General features: G+C 34.7%; 1 protein-coding gene across 4 annotated transcripts in view; it reads left to right on the top strand.

The window, feature by feature from the left end:
* Positions 1-27846, top strand: part of SBF2 (SET binding factor 2) — a 367203-nt gene that overhangs the window by 23362 nt on the left and 315995 nt on the right. For all 4 annotated transcript variants that reach the window (XM_015596647.2, XM_015596644.2, XM_025038517.1 and 1 more), the window contains exon 2: positions 25541-25626. In XM_015596647.2, the coding sequence (XP_015452133.1) occupies positions 25541-25626 (86 nt within the window). The remainder of the gene's footprint in view (positions 1-25540; positions 25627-27846) is intronic.

The raw sequence follows: 27846 nt of genomic DNA, 5'->3' as shown, positions 1-27846 counted from the left end.
TCAAGTGGGAATTTAAGAGTAGAAGCAGTGGAGCTTGGTAAGATTTGATGTATGTGTTGTGCTAATGAACAGGGAGAAGTCTAGAATGATTGGAAGTTATCCTTCCTCTCAGAGATTATTATAAAATACAGCAACATCTCTCTAGGGTTCAGAGTTTTTTCCCCTCATAAATATTATCAGGAAACAGCAGCACATTTTGGCCTCTGATAGAGGCATCACCACCTCTGACTTATAGCAGTAAACATTTTGATTTTTACAGCAGTGATACTTTTAGAGTAATAAATAGTCGAAACTATCAAAAGTTGCCACTGGACATTTCATTTGCTTTTTATTTTGAGTATATAATCACAGATTTTACTACTTATTTATTTTTCCATATTAAATGCACTAGTAACTGTTGTTTTTAGCTGGTTGTTTTTGTTAACAAAACACTTAGTAAACAAGATGTAAAGTAAAAAGTCTCTCTTATCTTGCCCACCCCCATTCCTCCTTTCTTTAAGAAAGGCCTCTAAAAAGTTAATTTGTTTTTATTTTGTTTGTGGACAGATTATAGAGGAATGAATGTTATTGAACAACTTCAGACAGCATCTCTTGGTTTTCCAATATGAAAGATGAGGAATTTAGCAAACCTAGTAACTAACTTCTCTCCCTACCTCCTGATATTTGTTTGTTAGGTTAATATTGCCAGTATAGAGGATACTTTATTATTTTAAGTATTATCGAATTTCCATTTCTTGAATTATCAAATGTATAGTGACAGCTGTTTACTTACTGTGAAAGATAAAGAAATTAGTATACATTATGCTTATCTTTAGTTCCTGTATTATTTATAGTGAATTTTTAGAATACTCATTAAGACATTAATTTATTTACAAATTTAAATATTTGCTTTTTCCTAAGATGAATTTTCTCTTATCCTTTAGCTTTCTACTTTTTAATCCTTTTAGACATTCTTATTCTGGGCTAATTTTTCCTCCACATTCCTCAAGTTGCTTAACTCTAATTGGACACTATGTAATAAGGATTAGAGCAATCTGTAATGGGAAAATTACTCAGTTCCGTTAGAGGAAATAGGAGTGGAGGATGGGAGAATCATGATTTTGATTCAAAGAGCTGAAAAGCAGTAATCTCAAAATCATGATTTTGGTCTTAAAAGAGCTGAAAAGCAATAATAGACATATTCTTTGGAATTCCAGGTGACATTAATTGGTGAGAGTACTTGGAGAAGATTTTGACCCAGTATAAAGAAAAACAAAGTTTTAAAATTAGAAGTTTACAACAGTGGAGTGAAATAATCTCTCAGCCCCTTTAGCATCATATTTCCCCTTTCTAGTTAGAATTCCATAGATATTCACTTCAACTTTGATCTATTTTACTCTTAACTTTCTTATTCTGATTGTTTCAGTCCAATAATTCCAGCATTGAATGAGCCTGAAAATTCATTTTTCTTCTCTTATGTCTTAGAGCTACTAAGTCCTGCTAGAGATTACATAACTATTTGACTTTTCCTCCTTAAAGATTTAGAATAATGTATTATAGAAGTACAGAAAAGGAACACTTAGTCTTGGGACACAAAGTGTCAGGAAACATTTCTAAAAGGAAATTACACTTGAAGTTAATTTTGTAAAATGTATAAGAGTTAACCGGGTGGTGAAAGTAAAGGAGATGGGATTGAAGAGGAAAGCTTTGGGCAGAAGGGACAATATTCAAAAGCCGATGGATGAATTTGAATGGACCTGACTTGTTTGGGATGCTATAAATAGGTTGTTAAAACTAGAGTGCTCATAAGGATATACATGAAAGTTAAGTAAGGTTCAGAGTAATAGAAATTTTACCATTATCCTGAATATGGCGAGAAGTCAGTTAACTGGAGTAACATGCTATGCAAATTCTGGCAGCAATGAGGAAAATGATTTGGAGTGGACAATAGTGAAGTTAGGGAGAACAGTAACAGAAGTTGTTGGCAATAGTCAATGCAAGAAAGGATAAAGACCCAAAACAAAACCATTATAGTGGCATGGGAGAATGTTGCAGTTCAAAATCGTAAGAAGTACATGGTTGTTACCGATGCAGGGGATTCTTCCTTATGGAAGGCCAGATGACCAAATAGAGGTGCTGACAAGATAACATTTACTTTAGTCTGAAACCTAGTTTTCAGTAATATAGTCTCAGGAAACTGCATTATTAATAGGTTAAAACTTAGTATGTCTCTGGGAGAATACCAGTTTTTAAAATGATAATGAGAAGTGTAACTTCCAGAATGAGAGTACCTTCCTTCCCTATGGGTTACTTTGATTCTGGACATAATTTAGGTTCCACCCTTCAGATACATTTTGATTCGGAACTAAACCACGTGGATATGATTGGAACTGAACCACATGGATGAGAGGTAGGGGACATGGATTTTCCTGGCATAGATTGTGACATAGAATGGTTCTGAGCTAGCAGTTTATGGGGTAGTTTCCTAATTTAGTGGGTGTCTTTCTATTTCTGCAGCTTCTGCAGCTGCTTCCTTGTTTGCCAGCTTCCTGCAGCGATGGTAACAGCTTTCCTGATTGTGACCGAGGCTAAGTGGTTTTGTGGGGAGTTGTTTCTGGGAGCTCAGTCACTCTGGAGCATGCCTTTGCATTTTTCCAGTAATTTCGTGAGCATCAGATGATTCTTACATTAAATCCCTTTTTACTTAAACTACCTAGAGAGGATTCTGATTCTTGACCAATACAGTAATTGGTACCAAAAATATTATAGATAACAGTTCCTCAGAGAATATGGAGGGGTCATTGGTAGTCAGTTCATGGCACCTAGTGACGAAAGTTACTTGTTTTCACTGAAATGAAGTAATCTGTTGAATGCAAAGCTTTGGTGGACAAGTGGTGATGTATTGGAGACAAAGTAATAAAAAGATTATGGAAGGCTTGGCTGATTTTAACACCACTGCAGTGGGTCTCAATTGGGGTGATTTTTGCCCCCCAGGAGCTATTTGGCAATGTGTGGAGACATTTTTGGTTGTCATAACTGGGGGAAGAGGATGCTATTAGTATCTAGTGGGTAGAGAGACCATGGATACTGCTGTACAGGACTTCTTCCCCACTGACAGCAAAGAGTTGTCTGGCCCAAAATGCCAATAGTGCTGAGTTTGAGAAACTCTGATTTAAAGAAAATGGCCAGGTTAGAGTTTTAAAATCTTGTTTCAGTTTTAAAATCTGAAGTTATCATTAGCGAACTAAAGAGTTTAGTGATTGGCTTAAAAGAATCTTTTATATTTTTTAATTCCAAGGCTGTCAGAGCCAAAATCAGGTACAGAGTCTGATCCAACAAATTGTTGAACTACAATGTAGTTTGAATCCACAGCTTAATCAGTTCTCTTACGTTTTAGTTGGGGTACTGATTGGGAATGAGTGGGATTCCAAAAATTGGAATGTTGACACTGAGAGTATTTGGATGACTCTAGGTATCCTTAGCCTATAATTTTTTTGAGCCTTCCTTACCAACTCCTCTTTCCTTGACTGGTTAACTCTGGACCTGCCTTGCTTAAAGGTGCTATAAAGACCTCACCTTATAGAGGCATGGCTGTTGTTCCCCATTTCTACCACCTCTTGGCCTCTAGACCTGTCATAGCTAGTGTCACATTTCAGCAAGTCCATGGGGGCCAGTTTCAAAACCAAAGACAAGTTTATGCATCAAAGGAATTGCAAGAACTTTACTAATTTATATTAGTTAAACAAAACTAGGAAATAGATACAAAATTGGGTTTTGAGGGTAGTAGGCCAGGAAAAGTGGAATGTAATTTTAGTTTGGGTGAATTTATTAATGTGGGTTTATGTACAAGAGATTTCAGATTTGGTGAGTGCTCAAGCAGCAAGTACTTACTCTGTCTACTTGTTTGGTTGCCTGAAACCTCAATTCATTAATGACCCATACTAAATAAAGTTGAGATGCCAGAGTTGGGAGTTAGGAATGTTGGGGTGAACTTATGTGCAACTGACTTCCTTAATCTCTGGTTATGTCCCCCAAGATAGATGAAAATACAAGGTAGTAGAGAACATCTATCTTGGGAGACATAACCAGAGATTAAGGTGAAGGGAATGCAGTGTTCTTAAAAACTGCTGTTACTGGCTATCTTCTCTGGCCTTGGTATGAATATGAGAGATGCTGTTATAAATAAGCCTCATAAATTAAGTGGGATCCTGCAATGGCAGAGACAAGTAACAGCCATCAGAGGCAAGGTGGACATGTTAATCTTAGTAGGCAGATTGATAAAGGGGTCCCCACGAATGACATGCAGGAATAGCTCACTAAGGTGCCTTCCTTTGAGGCAGGATTTTGTGATAATATCACAAGTAGATGTAGTTAACTTTCTTCATAAACTTCTCTAAAGAAAGGAAACTTTGGCCATTTATGAGTATAACTGTGCATCAGAGAAGGGAAAATATTTAAACCTTTCAGGAATTATTGGAACCTGAGCTAATGCTAATTCCTAGTGACTCAGGATACCACTGTGTCCCACTAGGCAGAATGGGAGCTTCTGGAAATCAGATATGGAATGGAGCTTTGGCTTGAAACTTTTTTACCGTGGGCCTTGTTGAGTCTATGATTTCATCCTATGGTTATACCTTGTTTCTTAGTGCATATTTGGAATAAATTTGTTTGACAGCTGGGAGGATTCCTAAATTGGCTTCCATGTCAATGGGTTAAGAGCAATATGGTAGGAAAAGCCGAGTGTAACCCCTTGGAGCTCTCTTTTTCTACCAAGGTAGTAAACCAAAAGCAGCCTCACAACCTGAATTACAGAGATTTGTGCCACATTAAAGACTTGAAAGGTTCTGAGTTGGAAAGGTTCAGGTTGCATTTAACTCTTTTATTATGTCTGTGTGGAAGATAGATCTTGGAGAAGCTTCTTATACCACCCAGGTTGTATTTGGTCTTCACTAGAAACAGATCCTGACACCTGGAGATTAACTATTGATCTATCAAATGCCTTAAAAACCCTTCTGCGTGTACACACACACACACACACACACGCGCGCGCACGCACGCACGCACACACACCAGAAAACATCAGAAGTAGCCAACTATGTAGTACACTGTCACCATATAGCTTCATGGTTAGGTTGTTTTTTTAGCTCTGTGCCATAATTTGGTCTATAGGGATTTTGTTCATTTTACCATCTCAAAGTATATCATACTGGTCTACCACCTCCAGTGATGACATTATACTGACTGACAGGACTTTGAGATAAGGGTACCCTGTATCCTTTGAAAAGACCCAGATGATGGTATTGCATGAAGCCCATAAACATTTTAAGTATCTGACACCTTAGGTGAAGTTTCTGAGGTTACTGTGTTTTCGGATATCTTGAGATGTCCCTTCTGAAGTAGAAGATACTGTATCTTATATTCACTGCTACCAAAAGCAAATATAGTAACTGCTGGATCTCTGGGTTTGGAGTCAGGATATACTATATTTAAGTGCGCTGTTATAACCCCTTTACTGAGTAATTCATAAAGCTGCCCTTAGGTTGCAATATGGAGCTTGTCGGAAGCCATGACAGGCAAATCACAGTGAGGGTCCCTTGATTTTGGAGCTAAGTTATATCCTCTTTGGCAAGAAAACATTCTACTTTTGAAAAAGGCTACAGGCTTGCTTTTATACCCGATAGAGAACAAATGCTCAAATAATAGGTACCAGTAACATGAGCTATCTGTGCAAGGTAAGCCTAGCCAGCAGCATTCCATCATCAAATAGAAATGATGTGTCTGGGATTGGGCACAGTGCAGTTCCTGAAGGATTGGGTACAAGCAAAAGCTATCTCTCTCACAATCCTACACCCATGGCTTTATTCCTGGGGAATTCTCAATACTCCTGGTTAACAGATGGTTCTGTACAATGTGTTGGCACTTGTCAGACTAATGGGCAGACCCTGGTAGAAACTGCCAGTTACCTCCTCATATCTGTTTTTCTCTCCTTTTTCAGAAACAAAACTTTTTTTTTTTTTTTAGCCGTGTAATTGTCACTTAGCTAAGACTCCTTTTTGATTGGGCATGGTTATGTGACTAGGTTTTGGCCAGTGATATGTAAATGAAATTGTTCTCCCAGAAGTTCTCCTTAAATAATCTGTGCCCTTCTTTTTTCTCAATTTCTACTTGAAACATGGGCATGCTTTTTGAAGCTCTGTCAGACATATTAAACCATGAGAATGAGGGCTAAGCTCTGTAGACAGTGAAGTGGTAAACCTGAAGAAGCTGGATTTCTGAGTCCATAGTTCTGTCACTAATTCCGGACCCTCACTTATAGACTTCTTTTATATGAAATGAAATAAACTTCTCTCTTGTTTAAGCCGCTCGCCTATATTTTATACGTTCTGACATATTCTGTTGCACCTAATCCTTACTGAGACATCAAATGTCTAGATGGATAAGGTGCTACTCTCTAAGATAGGGGTGGGTGAGGAGAAGATACAAGTTTAGTAGAAATGATGGAGAATCCTATTTTGGTCATGACTAATTTGCTATGTCTGGGTAAAGGATCAGTAAAGGGTATAGATTGCATTGGAAGCTTGAGAAATTCTGGTAGGAGAAGGTAATGTTTGCTTTCAGGACAATGAAACCTCAGGGAAAACAACCAGTAGGAAAGTAGATTATAACCGGCCTTGTTTAATTCTTTTTTTAGGATAGGAAGTTTGATTTTTGAGAAGAATCGAGCAGAAAACATAAGGCTTGGATTATTTGTACCTAGTTCTGCTCAAAGATGAACTTTGAATTGGAGATAGAAGTTAGAGATGCAAAAGAATATGGATTTGTGAAGGCGAGAACACTGTAGGTAGAGGACATGTTTAGACTCTATTTGAGAAGAAGAAATTTGGCATCAGTCTTTCTTTTAAGGCCTGATTGATTTAAGTCACAAGTTGTTAGAGATTCACTAAAATTTATAGATTTTTTTTGCCTTTATTGACTTTGGGTTAGGAATCCATTGATAAAGACACATTGGATGAGTGCTAATGAGAAATTTATGTAAATCATGCCTGGTTTCATCATACATCATGCAACAAATAGGAATCTTTTATTTAAGGAAGATGAACATAATGACCTGTTTATTGTTCAATCAATAACTATTCTCTCTAGTTTAAAAATGTTCTACTTTAAAATTATTATGCTAAAACTAAGTACCTTTCCATAATAACCTTCAAGTAGAGAGAAACTTTAAAAACTAGTGAAAGTGATACAGCAAGTCACAGTAGAGTTGTGTTTTAAAATTGAGTTCTCTTTTTATTCTAAAAGGATTAGTGTATTATAAATACTACCAGTGTATTAGTGTTAAGCTGTTTCTAAGATACTGAAATTTTCATGTGGGAATACTGTTTTCTGCTGTATTATCAACAGGTATAATGGTAATACGTCTCTGTAATACTTTGAAGGGCACAGATATACTCCAGAAATTTAACAACAACGAAAACACCAAAAAACAACAACAAAAAACCCCAGGTGCTTCTTTTCCTCCTTTTCCCTTCTTCTTCCCTCCACCTATGTTCTTTCTGCCCTACTTCCTCTATCCCTCTTTTGTTTGTTAGGTTGCTGGTTTTTCAGTATTGCACAATAAGCATGCCTTTGTGATACTGAGTTTGGTTTAACATAACTTTAACCAGTCCAGAAGGAGGCCTGTCATTCAACATACAAAATAACAGTATTTAGGCAGTAGCCTGGAGTTCTTCACTAGCAGACAAGTTATTGAGGCTTAAATGCATATAATTTAAACGAGTATAGTTTTTCTAGCAAGGTAATCTATCTGGAGGAGATGTTTTCTACTTTCTAGGTCATCAACCATAGTTTTATGCCCTCTTGTGGTAAGATGTGTGTATTCCACATTTTTTTGGTGATGCAGAAAATTTTAGAGCTAGAGTTGACCTGGGACCTAAGATCTCTTTATAGATGAGAGAATGAGGCTCAGAGAAGTTTCAGGATTTGCTTACGGTTGCTAGTGTGAGAGAGAGAGTGCTAAGACAAGTCTGAGACCTCCTGATTACCAATGTAGTGTTCTTTTTAAAATAAGACTCAATGGTGTATATGTGTATATGTGAGGCATTTCTTAGATTAGTTTGAAGATATTTGCCATGGGAGGATGTTTGTATTTTGGGGTTATTTTTATTTATTCATAATTACTGTTGATATCTTTAATATAGTGGTATTTTGAGAACTAGAAAGACACTTGGATTTAGTAGAGTGACTGAGATGGGAAGGGAAATAGAAATCATATTTACCTTTGAGAAGACACAGTTGTCTTCAGGCAGTTGAAGCATTACTTGTGGCAGAGGGTTGAGAGCTTATTTTTAGCTTGTTACATTGAATACAATGATTGATAAAATATTGAATATTGTATCTCTGTATTTGCCCTGGAATGGCCTAGTTTCTTTCAGTTGAATGAGAGCAATAGGGGAGAGTCAGAACTCTAGAACTAGACATTTATTAGGCTCATATTCTGTTGAAAGAAAAGTTAATTTTGGCAGTTCCCACCCATCCACCCTGCCACAGTACAGAAACTAAAGATTGCAAGTCAGGCTTATCAGTAAGCTTCAAGATAGAGAAGTTTTAAGTGATCCCAAAGGTTATTGGAATAAGGATAAAGGATGGAGGATGTTACCCTGGGAAGAAGTTTAAGAGCCAGTTGACATCAAAACATCAGCCATTGGTTGAGAAGCATTTGAATACTAGATTAAGGATGATTTGGATTCACATTTATGGTTTGCCACTTATTTATACAGTGTGACTTTGGAAACATTACCTGATATGTAACTTTATTTTTTGATGTGTAAAATGGAGATTAATATTTTTATTTCATAAGTTGTTATGAATAAATGCCTCATGTATAGTAAATTTACAGTAAATGTTGGTTGGATCTGGATCTGAGCTGACTAACTTGAGCAAAAACAAATCTCTAGTCCTAGAGACTTGAATTCTGAATAAATGTTTCAACATACAGAACTAATAATTTGAGAAGTAGTGATTTCATTTTTACTTAGAGATGTTAAGGCAGAGGATGAAGAACTGTTTGAGGATAATATAGAAGGTATTCAAACATTGAATTGAATTGTTAAAATATTTGTTTTAATTATATGATTTGTAAAAGTCATGAGGAGAATTATAGTTTATTGTATCTACCCATATTTTTGCTCTGTCTTTTGTTTTTCCTACTTGATGCATTTTCTTTCTATTTGAACAACTTCCTTCAGTTCATCTTTAAGGGTAGGTCTACTAGTCTACTAGTGATACATTCTTTTTTTTTTTTTTCATCTGAGAATGTCTGGATTTCCCCTTCATTTCTGAAGGATAGTTTTGCTGGAAATAGAATTCTTAGTTGGTAGTTCTTTTTTTTAGCACTTGAAAAGTGTTGTGCCACTTCCTTTCGACTTCCATGGTTTTGATGAGAAATTTGCTGTCCTTTGAATTGGTGCCGTTCTATGGGCAATATGTTGTTTCTCTCTGACTTCTTTCAATATACTTTTTCTTTTTAGTTTTCAGAAGTCTAATAATGATATGTGCCTTGGTATAAATTTTTATGAGTATATCCTTTTAGAGCTTCATTCAACTTCTTGAGTTCTTTTGGTGCTTTGCCAACTTTGGGAATATTTAAGCCATTATTATCTCTGCATATTCTTTCAATTTCACTCTTCTTCTAGTAGCTCTAATGATATGAATATTAGATGTTTTGTTATGGTCCCATGGATCCTCAAGGCTCTGTTCTTTGTATTTCAGTTTATTTTCTCTCAGTTGTTCAGATTAGATAAATTCTATTGGTCTGCCCCAAAGTTCACTAATTCTATCCTATGCCATCTCTATTCTAGCATTGAACCCATCAACTGAGATTTTTTATTTTGATTATTTTATTTTTTTAGTTTTAGAATTCCTGTTTGATTTATAACTCATGTTTCTTTTTGCTATTTTCTATTTTTTTTCACTTGTTTCAAGAGAATTTGTGGTTGATTTTTGATCAGTTTTTATGACAACTGTTTTAAAATCCTTGTCAGATATTTCAACATCTGATTTATGCCTGTGTTGGCATCAGTTGATTGTCTTTTCTCATTTGGGTTTTGATTTTCCTGGCTCCTGGTATGATTGGTGATTTTTTTCAAATTACCTCTTGGACATTTTGGCCATTAAGTTAGTCATGCTGTTTAGATTTAACACATGGACCACATGTGTTAACACATGGTCTGTTTTTGTGAGCTGTTTCAGTGGCAGTTTAATTTTCATAGCATTTGTGGTTTACCTTGTTTCCCCACTGGTCCATATTGGTACAGCCTGAGATGACAGATGTTCCCCAGGCTGGGATGTCTGATGTCTCTTGGTGGGGGAGGACAATCCCACAGGGCCTAAAATGTTGAGTTGACATGTTTTTCTTTCAATATTTTAAATATGTTTCTCCACTGTCTTCTAGCTTGCATTGTTTATGATGAGAATTCTGTTGTCGTTCTCATCTTTGTTACTCTGTACAAGTGTCTTTTTTTCTCTAGTTCTTTTAAAGATTTTTTTTCTCTTTATACCTTTTTAAAGTAGATTGACTATGAGGTGCCTTGGTGTAGTTTTCTCCATGATTTTTTATGTTTGGGATTCGTTGAACATTTTTGATTATCAGATTTATAGTTTTCTTTTCAATCTGTGTCTCTGTTTCTTTCATTTTGGAGAATTTCTACTACTCCAACTTCAAGTTCATTGATCTTTTTTTCTGTAGTGACTAGTTCATCCGTTCTATCCAGTGTATTTTTCATGTCTCTATTCCTGAAAATATGCTACACAGTTGTAATTTTGAATGTCCTTAACTATTAATTTCATCATCTGTGTCAATTAGGAATGTTTCAATTGATTAATTTTTCTCTTCATTATAGCTCACACTTTTCTGCTCCTTTTCATGCCTGATAGTTTTTGGCTGGATGATGTTATATTTATTCTTATAAATATTCTTAACTTTGTCCTGGCATGTAATTAAATTACACTTGGAAATAGCTTGATTTCTTTGAGGCTTGTTTTTCATTTTTTGTTAGGTGGGCCCACAGCATCATTTAGTCTAGGGATGATTTTTCCACACTACTGAGGCAAGACCTTTCTGAATTCTCTAACTGAAGCCCAGGGAATTAAGGCAGTTTTTTTCACTCTTGTGTTTTGGAACACAAATTATTTCTGGTCTTGTGTGAGCTCTGTTCTCTGACAAACCACCATTTCATATAATTTTGTCTGTTTTGTCTTGTGTGAGCTCATTCTCTCTGTTCCTTTAATATGAAATTTCCCAAGCCTCAGGTGGTTTTCTTGCACCCAAGTACTAATCAGTACTCAGCTAAAGACTTAGGTAGACTCTCTGCAAATCTCCGGACTTCTCTTTTCTTATGAATCTCTTTTCTTCTCTGTGAACACGAGCCTCTTTGGCTTTCCTGGACTCCCAGCTTGATTGCTTCAGCTCAGGGATGCTGCTGGGATTCCATGTGGATCCCCCCTTCCTGTCCTGCAGTCTGGAAACTCACGAGGGAGTAAGCTGGGGCAGTTATAGGGCTCTCTTAATTTTACTTTCTCTCAGGGTTTACTGTCCTTTACTGCCTGATGTCAGTATCTGAAAAACCACTGTTTCATATAATTTTGTCTGTTTTTTTAGTTGTTGCTGGTTGGAGGGTACATTCCAGTCCTTGTTAGTCCCATCTTGGGTGACGTGGAAGTCCCTGAAGTAATGATTTGCACTATTTTATTACGTAGCCAGTGGAAGATTAGCTAATGATTTTGATCATGAGAATTAGGACGGTGAACTTTGACTTTGCAGAGCTTATTTCCATACTGCCCAAAGCTTGAACATGTTGGAGTGAAGACAAACAGGAAACAGAGAGATGATGAGGCTGCTGCTGTCACCCAGGTGAAAGATGCGAGTTTGAACTGTTAGAGTGATTATGAATGATGCTGGGATGGAGGCACATTTGGTAGATATTTGGAGATATAGACTTGATGAGACTTTCTTTTTTAAAATATTTGATACACAACTATATAGTTTTTACAGTGTTTAGACTGCCAGTAGTTCTTCCTTCATTGCTATTAAAAAAATGCATTTTTATTCAGTAAAAATTTGCAATCTGAAGAACTTCATCAAAATGCTATTTAGTTTTGATTTCAATTTGTACTCTTTTCTATTTTTCTTAATCTTGACATTCTCTAAATCACCGAATTTACACATTATCAATGAATTATGAATTTACTAGAGACTAAACTTCTGTGGCTTCTGTCAATTTATTATTTTTAATGATATACCTTGTTCTTTATGTATTTTGTTTGATTTTAAAATGCATTCTTTTTCACTTCTGTAAAAGTTCATGGGCTCTTTCCTAAGTTTAACTCTGGAAAAAAATAGTTTGTTCCAAATAAACTTTTTGAATAGTAGGAGATTATACTGGAAAATCAGAAAATCACATTACATTCCTACTTAAATTTTTGAATAACCACAAAAAGTCTTGTTTCAGTTGAAATAAACAGAATTCTTTGATTAAATACTGAATGGATCAAATATGAAAGCCTTTTGTGGAATGATTTCCTGCATGCTTTCTTTTCAGTGAATGAACAGTTTTTATTTTCTTTATCCTTTGGAAGTTGGTCTGTACTGGCACAATTAGCTCTACTTATTTTGGTGAGCTTTGATTTTTCTGGTTGATTATTTTGGCATTATAACACAAATCTGTTGGTGAACAAGAAAACAACATTTAAAAAAATTATCATTTGCTAAAAAGCAGATTTTATAAATCAAGGATGAAAATCCTGGGGTCTGCAAGTTGAATATGACCCTCATCTTTATTTTACCTGTGAACAGGTGAATTAAATTTCTGTTGATCAGCTTCTGACCTATTAAGATGAGAAAGTCAATTTTATGTACTGGGAAGGTCAGAAGTTTTGCTTTTCTAGCATCATACTTTTGCTTCAGTCATTTCCCCTAAGGTGATATTCTCAGTGTAGGAGAGAACAGGTGCTAGGCTCAGTGCTGAAGTTCCAAGCAGATTGTTTTGGGATACAGTGGAACAGAGGGACTGGTACCAATGTCAGTAATGTGTACATAGCAAGTTTTGACCAAGACTTTCTCTCTGTGGAAATTTTGGGAAAATAAAAAATTTTAATCAGACTTATGCCACTATTGGTTTTTAAATTTTTTCTTTTTTTTGAAAATATTTTTTGGAGGAACTCCTTGAGTAGTTTTTTTAGTATAATACAAATAAATAATTTCCACTTTTCACTTTTAAAAAATTTTACTGAAATTGTTTTTACTGAGTTTATCAACACCCATCAAACTGTTTACTTAAAATGGTCACATTTTATGATACGTATGCCCTAACTGAAAAAAAAAAACAACCCAAATTGAGTAATTCTAATACAGTGGGTAACAGAGGATCTAAAAAGTGCATTTGCTGGGCTAACTAAAGAAATTTAACAGAGATATAACTTGAGTTTGAAACACCTTTTGTATAGAACATCAAAACATGTTCCAAAAAAATTTTACACATTTCATTGAGTCTTGTAGTCACCAGAAGACCCAATATAACACCAGGCTTCATTGTCAGTAGCACCATTATTTAGAACAACACTGTATCAGTTAGATCAGTTTGGTAATTTCAAGTATTGTATTCAGCTCCGAGTACTATTTAGATGTGCCAAATGCTTGTTGAAACACTTTAAAAGTACATTAACTCATATTTTTCCTCACAAAAACTTTAAGAGGTAGGTAATAGTAACCCTGTTTCACATATGGGAGAAAATGAGGCACAGAGAGGTAATACAGTTTTCCCATGGTCACTTAGCAAGTAAATGGTGGACCTGGGTTAGAATACAAGAACTCTAGAGATCTTGAGTCTATGTTCTTAACCATGTAAAAAAAATAATGTATATACACACGCACACATATGTATACATATATATATGTACACACACACACACACACACACACACACACACACATATTGGATTCCATATTGGAATCCATAGGATAAGGTGAAAATATTTAGAGTTGAAAAAGAGAAGATTAGGGCATTGGGGAAAGACATGGGGAAGTGGCTGGGGATAAGATTTTTGTTAGCTATATTCAAATGTTTGAAGGACTGTCAGGTAGAAATGGGGCTAAACTTATCCTATATAGCCCTCCAAGAGGAGAACTGTGACCGATAGGCACATATTATAACAAAATTGCTTTTATTTCTCAAGTTTTTCTTTTGTGTCAACAAAATCAAATGCCTATTAATATAATGAAATATTTAGTACCAAACATTTTAGTTCTAGGGCTGCTGTAACAAAGTACTACAGATTGGGTAAAACAATGGAACTTTATTCTCTTGCAGTTCTAGAGATTAGAAGATAGAAATCAAAGTGTTGGCAAGATTGGTTCTTTCTGGAGGGTTTGAGGGATAGTCTGTTTTATGTCTCTCTCCTAGCTTTTGGTGATTGCTTGCAATCGTTGGCATTTCTTGACTTGCCAACTGTAACACTCTAGTCTCTGCTTTTATCTTCACGTGGTGTTTTCCCTGTGTGTCTGTCTGTCTTGTTTTTTTCTTACCAGGGCACTAGTCATTGGATTAGGGCCCACCCTGATCCCGTGTGATCTCATTTTAACTAGTATCTTTAAAACTATATTTCCAAATTATATTTCATTCTGAGGTTCCAGGTATCTTTCATTGTGATCTCATTTTAACTAGTATCTTTAAAACTATATTTCCAAATTATATTTCATTCTGAGGTTCCTGAATCTTTGGGATGCACTATTTAATCTAGTACACCTAGTAACTAAATACATTTTCTATCTTTTGGGCCTTAGAGTTTTAAATTATTCAAGTTCATTTAGAGATATCATCTATTTTGTGATTAAAAACCAAAAGGTTTATATAAAGAGAATCAGGAAAGACAGAAGAGAAATAATTATGCTCCTTAATTTTTAACATACACAGTTGTTTTCTCAGTTTTTATTCACATATTATATTCAGTGCCATTTTTTTAAAATAAAACAATTTGGTAGATTAATTATGATAATACCTGTGGCATAATTAAAAGTTTCCTATATTAGTTTCTCAGAAAGATCTTCTATGATTATCATCCAAAGATAGAATAGGCTGCTTTGAGATATTACACCTTTATGTCTCAATACCTATTCAAACACAGACTAGAAGAGCATGTTTAAATACAGAGTAAATCATTATAGAAGGAAAGGATACATTACAGATAAGTTACGCCAGGACTTTTTCATCCTTTCATGAATTATGATAGATTCCAGTCTGACGATAGATAAAATTAAAAGAAAGATGTATTTCTCCCAGATTGTCTTTTCTAATAGTAGAAGTATTTACTCATATAAATAGCATTGCGATAAAAAAAATTTCCATCACTCTTGAAAGGTTTCTTGTACCCTTTTTATTTATATCAATTACTAATATCCATCCCTAGCCCTGGGCAACCACTGATCTGCTTTCTATAACTGTAGATTAGATTGTCTCTTCTGCAATTTCATATGAATGGAATCCTGTGGTATGTAGTTGTTTGGATTTGGCTTCTTTTGCTCAACATAATCATTTTGAGATTTATCCATGTTATTGCATATATCAGTAATATTTTTCTTTTTAGTGCTATGTAATATTCTGTTGTATGGATACACCACAATTTGTTTATTAGTTTACCTTTTAATAGCCCTAAATATTTCATGGTTTTTGATGCTATAGCATATAGTATTTTTAAATTTTTATTTCTGGTATGTAGTATTTTTAAATTTTTATTTCTGGTCTATATGCTATGGCATATAGTATTTTTAAATTTTTATTTCTGGTATGTAGTATTGACTTTTTGAGGCCTTGCTAAATTTAATTATTAGTTCTAGCACTTTTTCTTTCTTTTTTTTTAGATTTATTAGGACTTTTTAAAATGTTGTCTATAAATAAAGACCATATTCTACTTTTCCCATCTGGGTAGCTTTTATATCTTTTTCTTGCTTCATTGCAGTGGTTAATACTTCCAGTACAATGTTGAATAGAAGTCATGATAGTAGACATCCTTTTTCTGAACCTTAGGGGACAAGCATTCAGTTTTGAACCATTAAGTATGATGTTAGCCATAGGCTTTTTAGAAATGTTCTTTATCATACTGAGGAAGTTTTATTTGTATTTTGCTGAGTGTTTTTATAATGAGTGGGTATTGAATTTTGTTAAATGCTCATTCTGCATTTATTGAGAGTCATGGTTTTGCTTTTATTGTTTGTTAATGTGATTTATTTATTGATTCTGATGGCAGTACCGCATTGTCTTGATTTTTGTGGCTTTATTATAAGTCTTTAAGTCAAGTAGTCCTTTCCCACTCAATTTTGATTCTTCTCCTTCCTGGTTTTCCAGTATGTGAGTCTAGACTGTAATTTTAGTCTTTGCTGCAGAAGTGTTGTCCTTGCTCTTCCATTTTCATTTGCTGTTCTCAAATTGGCCATTTGGTTTTCCAGTGAATACTTGCTGGCCATTTTGAGATTCTCCTATTCTCAGTGTCTCCTATTCTCAAGCTGCTCTCGTTGCTTCCTTCTTATTCATGTACAGATGCTGATACTTTCCAGGTTTTGTGAATTTAGTGGTTTTCCTCCAATTGCAGTATTTTGGGGATACTTTTTCACCTAGTTTTGTTGTAAATGTTGTCCATGCTATCTTTTTTGAAAAAAGATTGTGGTAAAAAATGCATGACAAAAGTCACCATCTTAAACATTTTAAAGTACGCAGTACAGTAGTGTTAACTACTATATATACTAGAGCACATTGTTTTGCAGCAAGTACCCGGAACTTTTTCATCTTGCAATATTGAATCTCTTAACTCATTGAACAACTACCCTTTCCCCATTCTACTTTCTGTATCTAAGAGTTTGACTGCTTTATATACCTCATATAAGTGGAGTCAAGCAGTATCTGTCTTTTTGTGACTGGCTTATTTTACTTAGCATAATGTCTTCAAAGTTCTTCCATTTTGTAGTATATGACAGGATTTCTTATTTTTAAAGGCCAAATAACATTCCATTTTATATATATATTTTTTGTTAATCCATTCAACTATTAATGGATATTTCAGTTGTTTCTACCTCTTGGTTATTGTGAATAATGCTACAGTGAACACTGGTATGCAAATATCACTTTGAGATCCTGTTTTTAATGATTTCGAATGTATACCCAGAAGTGGAATTACTTGATCATATGGTATTCTATTTTTTATTTTTTGAGGAACCTCCATACTGTTTTCTATAATGGCTCTACCGTTTAACTTTCCAATTAACAGTACAAGAGTTCCACTTTCTCTACGTTCTAACACTTGTTATTTTCTAGATTTTTGATAATGGCCATCCTAGCCCATGTCAGGTGATATCTTATTATAGTTTTGATATTTGCATTTCCCTACTGATTAGTGATGTTGAGCATCTTTTTATATGCTGGCTGGCCATTTGTATGTCTTCTTTGCAGAAATATCTAAGTCTTTGCCTATTTTTTAATTGGATTATTTGGGATTTTGGTAGTTGTTGAGTTATGAGAATTCTTTATATATTTTGGATTTAACCCCTTATCAGATATATGGTTTGCAAATATTTTCCCCATTCAGCAGGTTGCATTTCACTGTGTTGATTGTTTCCTTTGCTATGCAGAAGTTCTTGGGTTTGATGTAGTTCTATTTGTCTATTTTTGCTTTTGTTGCAAAAATAATGCTTTGCTTTTGTTGCTTTTGGTGTCATAAAAATCATCGTCAAGACTAATATCGAGGAGCTTACCACTTTATAGTTTTAGTAGTTCATTTCATTTGCTATTTCTGCTTCACAGATCTGCTTTGAGTTGCTCTGGTTTTGTCTTCCTTTGTAAATACTCTTACACTCTCTTTTCTTTGTAAACATCTTGTTTGCAGTTTTGGAAGACAGCTTGGAACTCTGTATAGTGTTTATATATATTTCAGACTTGTCTTTCCATAGAGCTACTGAAATAAATGTGTTCCCGAGTATTTGTGTGGAGACTTATTATTTGTTCTTAATAATGTTATCTCTACTCCATTATAAATATATTTTTCTGCTCTGTGGTAGAATGGACTGCAGTTTTCTTTTCAGAATAAATCAATTCAGATAATTTAGGGTTTGGGTTAAAGTCACTATGCCTAGAAACGTGAGGCTTTTTAATAGAGTTAACATATCAACTCTTGATTCTCTAAATGCGGAAGTGGTACTAGAACTTACCTACTTGAGTTTTTGCATCAGTCATAATGTATGAATCTTATATTGAAGTGATTACTCAGGTTAAGGTAATCTTTATAGTTTTCTTTTAAATCTCCTTCCCTTGCTACTTACTTTTGCTCTTTAAATGATTCTCTTTTCATTTACTTATTTTTAACCACTGTGGCAGCAAATATGAGTGCATGGAAAATACACTAATGAACAGACAGAAAACATTTTTGCATTGATGGAATATAGAAGGATGAATGGATTAGTTATCAATAATATATTAGCAGATTATATTGTCAGCCTTATCAGAAACCAAAGGTTTAAAGGAACACCAGAAAAGTAATTGCCTCGCTGATACTTTTCTTTACCAAATCACCCTTGCCACACAGAAGGGCAGTGAAAGTAAATATGACTTTGGGAGCAATGCTTGCCCAGTGATCAGTGGATGGGAAGAGGGAAGGGATCTGTGGAGTCAGATGGGCCACAGGGTAGGAGGCAGTTTCTACATCAAGTGCATAATCCACAAGTATATGGATTGTGTATTTGCAGACAACCAAGTTTACTGTGCAGCTTGACCTTATTTAATGCACCCAAAAAGTTGTCTGTAAAACAATATCACAATGAGAAGGTAGACTCAGTAGGTCAGACTGAAGTAGTTAGACTGTCTTTATCATTAGACACTGTCCACAACCATAGAGATCATCTTAGAATTTGTATAATTAAAATGTGTGCACCAACCTCCCACGAAGTTGAAAATGCATGTATAACCTTTGACTCCCTCAAAATTTAACTACTAATAGACTACTGTTGACCAAAGCCTCACTGATAAAATAAACCATCAATTAGCACACCTTTTGTATGTTATATATTTTATATATTGTATTCTTAGAATAATGCAAGAGAAAAGATAATGTCATTAAAATGATATGGAAAATACATTTTCAGCATTTATTGATAAAAATGTGTTTATAAGTAGACCTGCTCAGTTTAACCCTGTGTTGTTCAGTGGTCAACGTGTGTGTGTGTGTGTGTGTGTGTGTGTGTGTGTGTGTGATCCTCACTTCAAGGAAGGCAATCAGTATTTGTCAGGGTATAGCCCAAATATATTTTCCTTATCCCAAACAGCCCTTCATGATCTTTGTATACACCATTTGATGATTCACATCTTAATGGGTCTTGAATTCCTGGAGCAGTACATGTAGTCAGTATGGCTGCTTCATCCATCAGCAGAATCACTAGCTGGAAAGATCTACATTGAAGAGTGCATGAACAGAATTTCAGCTTCTCCACTGTACTAGTTTCATACATAGTAACCACATGCTCACTATACAATATGAATGGGTACTGTTTCTTTAAAGCATAAAACTTATATAGAAAACTTGTCAGATAAAGCATGCCTAAGTACACACTAGTTAAGCACCTCCAGTGACTGCTTAGAAAAATATTACTAGATGCTAATTGACCCCAGAGGGCATCTTGGAAATGCACCAAAATGCTTTTTTAAAAAATGTTTTGAAAATTGCCCAAAGGCAGAACCTGGGAAATATGAGTATAAAAATTTGCGTAGGTAAGCCAGGTCGAGGATCTTAATTTATAAAATGTGCAAAAGAGAAATTATGTAAAATTAATGCACAGAATGAGGTTGAACTGTATTGTGTTTTAGAAAAACCAATTCATTTTCCTTCCAAGACATGCATATACATGGATGCTTGTTTTCAGGCAGCAACCTTAAGTCCCAGTTTGCTTCTTAAGTTAAGAAATGCAACTGAGCTGTACAAAATGAGACAGCTTCCCTCCTGTCTCTTGTGCATGATAAATACTAAAGCAATTGGGAACCACTGTTGCATGCTACATTGGAATTTGTCAGTAACATCAGTGCTGCACTGTGTAAATGGGAGAAGCTTATTTAGAATAAAGTCATGGGAATTTAGGAGGAGACTACTGATTTAACTTAAACATTTGGGTCCATAGAAATGGACTAGCAGCAATCCCCTCCTTAACTTTCAATCTCAGAATATCCATTATAGGATTTTCTATTTCACTGGCAGTAATCTGAATTAGCATTTCAATAAAAAGAGCAAGGAAATATTGAAACAGAAAGTAAATTGTCTACAGAAGAATGTGAATCTTAAGGTTCGTTCTGTATTTCCACACTTGTAACCCCCAAGAAAGTTCTCAACATTTGTGTAATTTCTGCAGCATTTTCAGGGAATTGAATGCACGTGGGTCATTTTAAATATATCCATACTCAGATTTTTGTTATTGTTTTATTTTAATTTTCAGAAGATATTTAGGGATCTTTGCTTTTTTTTTAATTCTGTTTTTCCCCCCCTCTAAGATTATGCTCATTTCAGGAAGACAGGCAATATTGGAGGTGGTGCTTAGACAGTACTTAGTGTTATAGCTAACTGTATAACATTACTTACAGAGGAGATATAACCCATATCGAATATAGAGACTGCAAAAAACCTTTTTTGCAATGTCTTTTGGTGGGGGTGTGACAATGATGCTTGGTCAACATTTTAATTGTCAAGGGTTCTAGTTAGGTTTCTTCTTTTTAATTTTTATTTTTCAATTAGAGTTGAGATGCAATATTATTTTATATTAGTTTTAGGTGTACGGCATACTGGTTAGAGAGTTATATAACTTATGAAGTGATCCTCCTTATTAGTCTAGTATCGACATTTGGATTCTTAAAAGCTTAAATTTCTCATCATTGGACTTAAATGCTATTATGTCAGAATAGAAATAAAAAATATCTCTTCCAAAATGTGGAATTTTTTGGTTTTTCTGTCTCTGATTTCATTAGACTCCTGACCTGATTTCTAAACAATACAGTTTTCTTTCCTAATCTTTCTCTGTCATTATACTGTGCCTACATCTGCCCTTTTGTTTGGATTTCAAAAACCTCAATTCATGTTCTGAATACTCTTACAGCAAGTTTTATCTTTCTCTCCTTAGCACCTACCACAAAGCCTAGTATAAAGTTACTGTTGGATGAATGAATTATTGTAATAGTCTTTGCCAAACTTTCTGGATTCATCCTCATACCATTTGGCCTGGTTTTCCAAAACTTGTATCTTGTACTAAAGCTCCAGCTCTGATCATCGCTTTCAGTGGCAATTCATTGTTTTTTTGATAGTTCTTGTTTTCTGAAGATTCTTCCTTTTTATTGACTCAAAAATGACTCCTCTGAATTATGTCTTTGGCTCTAGTCTGCTCTATTGTATCTTCTCTATAATAGCTTTTCAAATATTTGGAGATAGTTCTCATATGTGCTTTTCTTAAATTTTTGGGCTAAGCCTTTTAATGTAATTGTTTCCAGGCCCTTTATCAGTTTGAAAGTGCTTCCTACAGTGTATTCTGGTTTGGACTCTTTAGTGGCGAGGAATACAGACCCATCCTAGCTTAAGAGGGAGGAATATTATAAGAAAACCTCAGAAGATTAATGACAGTGCTGCCAGAGTTTACTGGAGGTAGAACTTCACAGCTGCATAGCCTCTCTTTCATGGTATCTCTCTTCCTTTCTACATGTGTGTCCTGTTAACCTGTTTCTACTGGCAAGTCTCTGCTCAGAGTTTCTGCTGTTCTGTAACTTTGGTTTTACACACGAACACCCTATGGTTGCCTAGCTTTCACTACATCTTAGCAAGTCTTTATACATCTTTTGGCGGCGTTAGTCTGTCTGTCTGTCTGTCTGTCTCTCTTTTTTAATTCAAAATTCCCCAGCAGAGGAATATGATTTGTCTAGGATACATTTTACAGCCAGGTCATTCTGGTCATAAGTTGCTTGCCAGTTTATAGATGCCCTTATCCACCTAACAGTCTCATTCATTTATTCAACAAGTGTTTTATTAAGTATCTAATATATATCAGGATATATCAGTAATAATATATATCAGGAATTATTCTAAGTGCCTGGGATACATCAGTAAACAAAGCAGGCCAGACATCATTGTTTGCATTCTAGTGAAGTAAGACTGATAAGTAAAAGTAAATATAATAACCAAATAAGTGATTTAGTAATTTCTCTCTGGCAGGGTGGTAGGATTGTATGCTCCTGAACATGACTGCTGCCCACCCTTAGACTGTAGGTGGTACCATTTTTGATAGAAGGGATGTGGGCAGATGGACATCATAAAACAAGTCTAGTGTAGATAACTCCTCATCTAGTTGTTTAGATAAACATAGAAAAAGAGTTAGTGAATTATGTATTGGAGTAGCTTTTCTCAAAGTTCAGAGTCTGTTTTAAAACAAACAGTATATACTTGGTACATCTACACTGTAACCACACACACAGAGAAAGCACTGAAATAATTAATTTTTGTCAGTTGGTAAGTCAACAAATATCAAGTATCCTGTTTTGTGTAGAACAGAGTACATATTACATTTCTCCACCTCCTAATTAACCCCTGCTCATTCTTCAGTTCTTCTGCAGATACACTTCTTTCTCATAGACAGTGGCAACTCCATACCTATAGCATACTAGTTAGCTACCTCAGAGAATACTGTTTGACTCTTTTAGAGTCATTGGCCAAGGCTAGAATACTCACTTTGCCAGGGGGGTAATGGACGGTTGGATCATCCTAGGTCACTTGCTATTCCGTGACTGGCCTGGGTAGCCCGACAGCTGTACCAGAACCCAAGGGAAAGTAGATTGCCAAACATAAAGGAGGGAAAAGTGTGACTGGCCTCGCCAGTATTTCCTCACCCTTCCTAAATTTGTTTGGGGCAGTTTGTCTAGCATATATACTTTTTTCAAAGAGAGCCATTTCCAGATGTACTGGTATCTTGCTGAGGATTCCCCCTTTTTATATATTAACTCCATTTAGTCGTCAAATTTCTTGATTTTATGATGGAATAGGAGAGTAGGGGCTGGGAAGAAAAACATGAAGGCACTGACTACTAATTGCTCTCTCATTCCAAGATAGCTGCATACAATGCCGTGGACAATCAATTTGGTCTGCCTAACATCTCTCCTTTCTAGAAAGTGGCCCCCTTTCTTTCGAGGAATTTCTCTCTCCCCCTACCCAGTCACCTAGCCTCATTAAATATGCAGTGCAACTAGGAGCTGCCTTCACAGTCACTCTGATTAACAGTGACTCTGGGCATAAGGATCAGTCTACAGGTGGACGGCCATCTGATTCTAGAACAGTCTTACCTCACAGCTGTGTGTTCCTCAATGTAAAATGTCATCTTCTCAGCATTCTTACATACAACCAGTACTGTCTATAAGAATAGTTATTGGATAAAGTACATAAACTTACGGAATGTCTAAACATTTCAGGCTAATGCTTAAAAATCAAAAAACAAGCTTTGGAAAATATTTGTTTACTTTTTGTAGGATGCTTTATAAGTTCCTCAAAAGTTGTTAGCTGCAGCAATTTACAAACATGGAAACCAAGTTGTAGCTCTTTCCACATTATTTGTAGCAAAATATCATTTTATTATTTTTATTTTTGCCTTTTTTCTAACCTAATATCCATTTTCAAATAACATTATATAACTGAAAGTCTTATCACTCATAAATCAAATTTCTGTGTATATTTATAAATGTTATATCAGCATTTTAAACTAAGCTTTCATGTTTTTGAAACACTGCATATTATTATGAAATCAGTAAATAATATGTTGCTTCTGGAGAACTTTTGAAAGTTGTGCTCCTGCTAAAGAGGAATTTATCATCTATCAAATTTGCAATAATTAAAACTAACAAAATTTAAAATAACAATTGTTGGTAAGGACGTAGAAAACACCAGTGTCATTCTTATACACAGAATGTAAAAAAATTGTTAAATGTCATTCTGGTGGTTTTGTGTGTCTTTAAAATTTTCATACTCTTTAACCAAGTAATAGGGTAAAGTGAGATGAAGATAAAGATTTATATAGAAAGATGCTTTCTGTAGCATTATTTACAATAGTAAGAAACTAAAAAATGTAGATGCAATGTCATCAAAAGCCCATTGTCAAATATTAAGTAATAAACCAACACGTAAAGCTAGGTTTAGTATGATCTCAATTCTGTAGAAAAAATACATGTGTACAAACCCCCCCCCCCCAAAAAAAAACCCTAATCTACAGTAGTCCAAATGTTGACAGTAATTGTTTTCAGGAGTAGGATTATGGGTGACTTCTTTATATTTTTATGTATTTCAAAATTTTTCTGCAGTTAACATTTTTTTTTGCAGTTAACATTTTTATAAATAGTAAAAATTAACGTGGTAAAATATTTCTTGAGCCTAAAATACATTAGGTATTACTTTCAGAACTGAATAAACACTATAGGGACACCTGATTAAATATGATGAGATAAATAACATGCACTTATTTTTGTTTAAAAAGATAGGGAGATGTGAGCTTAAAACAATTTCTGTCAATAGTAACAAATTTATTAAAATAAACATTTAACTCAGTATGAGCAAAGTGCCAGAGATTTAGTATGCTAGGGAATACAAAGAAGGTACTAAAAGAAAGAAAAAGCTTACTGTTATTTCTTCTAGAAGCTTACTATTATTTCTTCTAAAAAGTTTTCTTTGGTCTTCTCTGCTATGCTAGGGTAGCTTCCCTTCTATCATAGCACTTATATTCTTTAGTGTACAGGATAATTTTATAACAGTGATGTAGACCAGTGGTTTTCAACCAGGAGCAGTTCTGCCCTTGCCAGAGGACATTTGGCAATGTCTGGAGATATTTTTGATTATAAGGACTTGGCGGTGGTGGTAGGATGATGCCACTACTAGCATCTACTGGATTGAGGCTAAGGATGCTTCTAAACATCCTACAATGCACAGGACAGAGGCTTCCCACAAACACTCAACAAAGAATTATCCGGCCCACAATGTCAATAGTTCTGATGTTGAGAAACCCTGCCTAGAGAATGGTCAAGTTCCCAGGCCACTCTAAAAAATCTTTATTTTATTCACAACAGTTTTTATAACCCATAACTAAAGGTTAGTGCTTCATTTGTCACTTAAAGTTACTTTGTCTTCATAGAAAAGTTCTTTTTAAGTTTCAACATGAGATACTGAGATGATTGCTTTATTGGAAAAAAAAGACAGTTATTCCCATGTTGTGGTAGAGACACTAGATTTCAGTGCCTCCATCTACTTTTTTTAGCTTTTCACATGTGTGACTCTTGAGAGTCTATAGAATTAGGATTAACTGTCACTTCAGTATTATACTTAAAAGGTAAATATTTTTATGCTCTTTCAAACACAAAAATGTTTAATCTGTATATCAATTTATTTCATAAATATTTATTTAGAAATAAGTGTCAGTATAATGAGTATTCAAATTTTTAGTACTAATTCACTTTGATTTTATTCATAGGGTCAGGAGCAGGTCTGGGGAAAATAATTCAGAGATTTCCACAGAAGGACTGGGATGATACACCTTTTCCACAGGGAATTGAATTGGTAAGTTGTTGCATTATTATGCATTTATAGTGATACTTTTCTTTTTATATTTATGGTTGTATTTATGTTACAGTTGCTGTTAACTAATTTGGTGATTTAACCATAACATGTTACTAAAAATAATCTCTCCCCCCAAGTACAGTAACTTTTGAATACATTGATGGCTGGTCTTTTTCTTATTTAAACTTCTCTCTACTATTAAAGATGAAGTTGATGATCTTTATGTACTTGGAAGCTGAAAAATTCCTCTCATTAGTTAAAATGTTAGTCTAGTAGCTTTAGTGATAGTATGTCACTAAACAAATATTTATTATATTTTTTCCCAGAAATTTACAGATTATTGTTTTGGTGAAAACTAAACAAACAAACCAAAAAAAAAAAAAAAAGGTTGGTTTAATGGTAACTAGTCATATTGAGTTGGTTTTGAAATCAGAAATCGAATTCTTTCTTTTTAGCTACAGATCTTTAGGTTGCTTTATAATAGTGCGATTCAACTGCTTTATTTTTGTCAGCTATTTTAAAGGAATTTAACGGTTGAGCATAATTTATGATAGCTAGGACATTCTTCTATTTGGTGGCAGATGATCCATGGTGGTAAAATGAGGTACTGGAAAGATGATCACTAACGTATTTTGCAATTTGACTATAAAGTTTGGTTTTCAAACATACTGGAGTGTGTGCCTATGTATGTGTTATATTGTCTGTGTGTACACACACACACACACACACACACACACACACACACACACATATGAGAAGTGTTCTTCAAAGCAGTTCTTATTGAGAGTACATTTGGTATGACAGTGAATAGTGTAGACTCTGAAGGAGACTGCTTGTGTTGAAATCCCAGCTGTATGATTTGACTTTTGACAAGTTACTTCTTTGAGCAGCAGAATCTTCATCTATAAAGTAAAGATAATGACAATACTAATCTCATAGGGTTTTTAAAAAAGATAGAATGGGTTAAAAAAAATACATATAAAATGCTTAGAACAATGTCTTCCATAAAGCAAGTGCTCGTTAACTGAGGTAGCTGGTTGATTATTGTTATTGTTGCTGCTGTTATTGCTGTTTGTTTGATATCTTGCAGCACCTGGCCAAGAGGAAGAATTGTTCATTCTCTTTTTAGTGTGGATCAGAATATCCATTAGGAGTAAAACCATTGTTGAAAATTGTGAATTTTTTCATTCTAGCTAATGACTATCCATTTCTGCTTCACCGAAAAGAATCATTGCCCAATGCCTAATTTTGATTGTTATAACCCAACTGTGTAAAAAAGGTTGTGCATTCTGTAGACCCACAGAGAGAGTAAATCTTGAATTTTGGTGTTAAAAAGATGGAGAAAGAATGTGAGGACCCAAGGAAAAGTATCTTTTTGCAGAGCCCCGTGTATTCCTTTCTTTTCTCTCCCACATGCCTACAAATACTAGTCATTGGCCTTACAGTGTGAATAATTAGGTATTTATTTGTACTATTAAAACTTTTAAATCTCTTTAAGCATCTTTTTAGTGATGAGTTGAAAGGGGAAATTTCTAGTGCTGGGGACCTTTTAGGACTTTTGGTGAGTTCCTACCTTCCTTCACATCAAAGTGTGGAGGGAAATGAATTACATCAATTTGACAATATGGACGATGAACTACCTTATAAATTTTAAGAAGAACAGAGATATTGATTTGACATTAGCTATTAAGCTATGACTGACAAGAGATAATTTTTGTGTTTTGAAATCCAAGGGAATAGATACTGTAGTACCTCTGATATTTCTCCAGTAGTGAGGGAGATACCCTTATTGATTTTACTATTTAGTAAATTCTTTTTTCTGTATATGACAGATGTTTTTGTGTTCAAGTGCTGTCAGTGTCTGTCCAACAACCAGTAGAGTCATGTGCTGCTGATTGGTGAAATGGAGGTGCTAAAGAGGTAGACAGAATTTTTCCTCACCTGAGATTTTCTTACGTGACTTCTTGGATGATTCTTAGTAAAGCATCTCAAGGCTTTGATCTGCTGGATTACATTGGAAATTTCTTTTTCCTTTTTCTATAATTAATAGCAATTCTGATCCTCTAATGTCTATTGTGCCGTGTCAAGTACAAAATAAATTTATTTATCTAACACCTATCAAAGTCCACTTAAAAACATAATAGAATCATTAACTTTTAAATTTTTGTTGTCTTTTTTATTATTTATTGCTTTGTGCTTTATTTCATGTATTAGGGACAT

This window comes from Pteropus alecto, unplaced genomic scaffold (genome assembly GCF_000325575.1).
Source record: "Pteropus alecto unplaced genomic scaffold, ASM32557v1 scaffold461, whole genome shotgun sequence".
NCBI lineage: Eukaryota > Metazoa > Chordata > Mammalia > Chiroptera > Pteropodidae > Pteropus > Pteropus alecto.
This window is presented reverse-complemented; position numbering and strand designations above follow the sequence as displayed.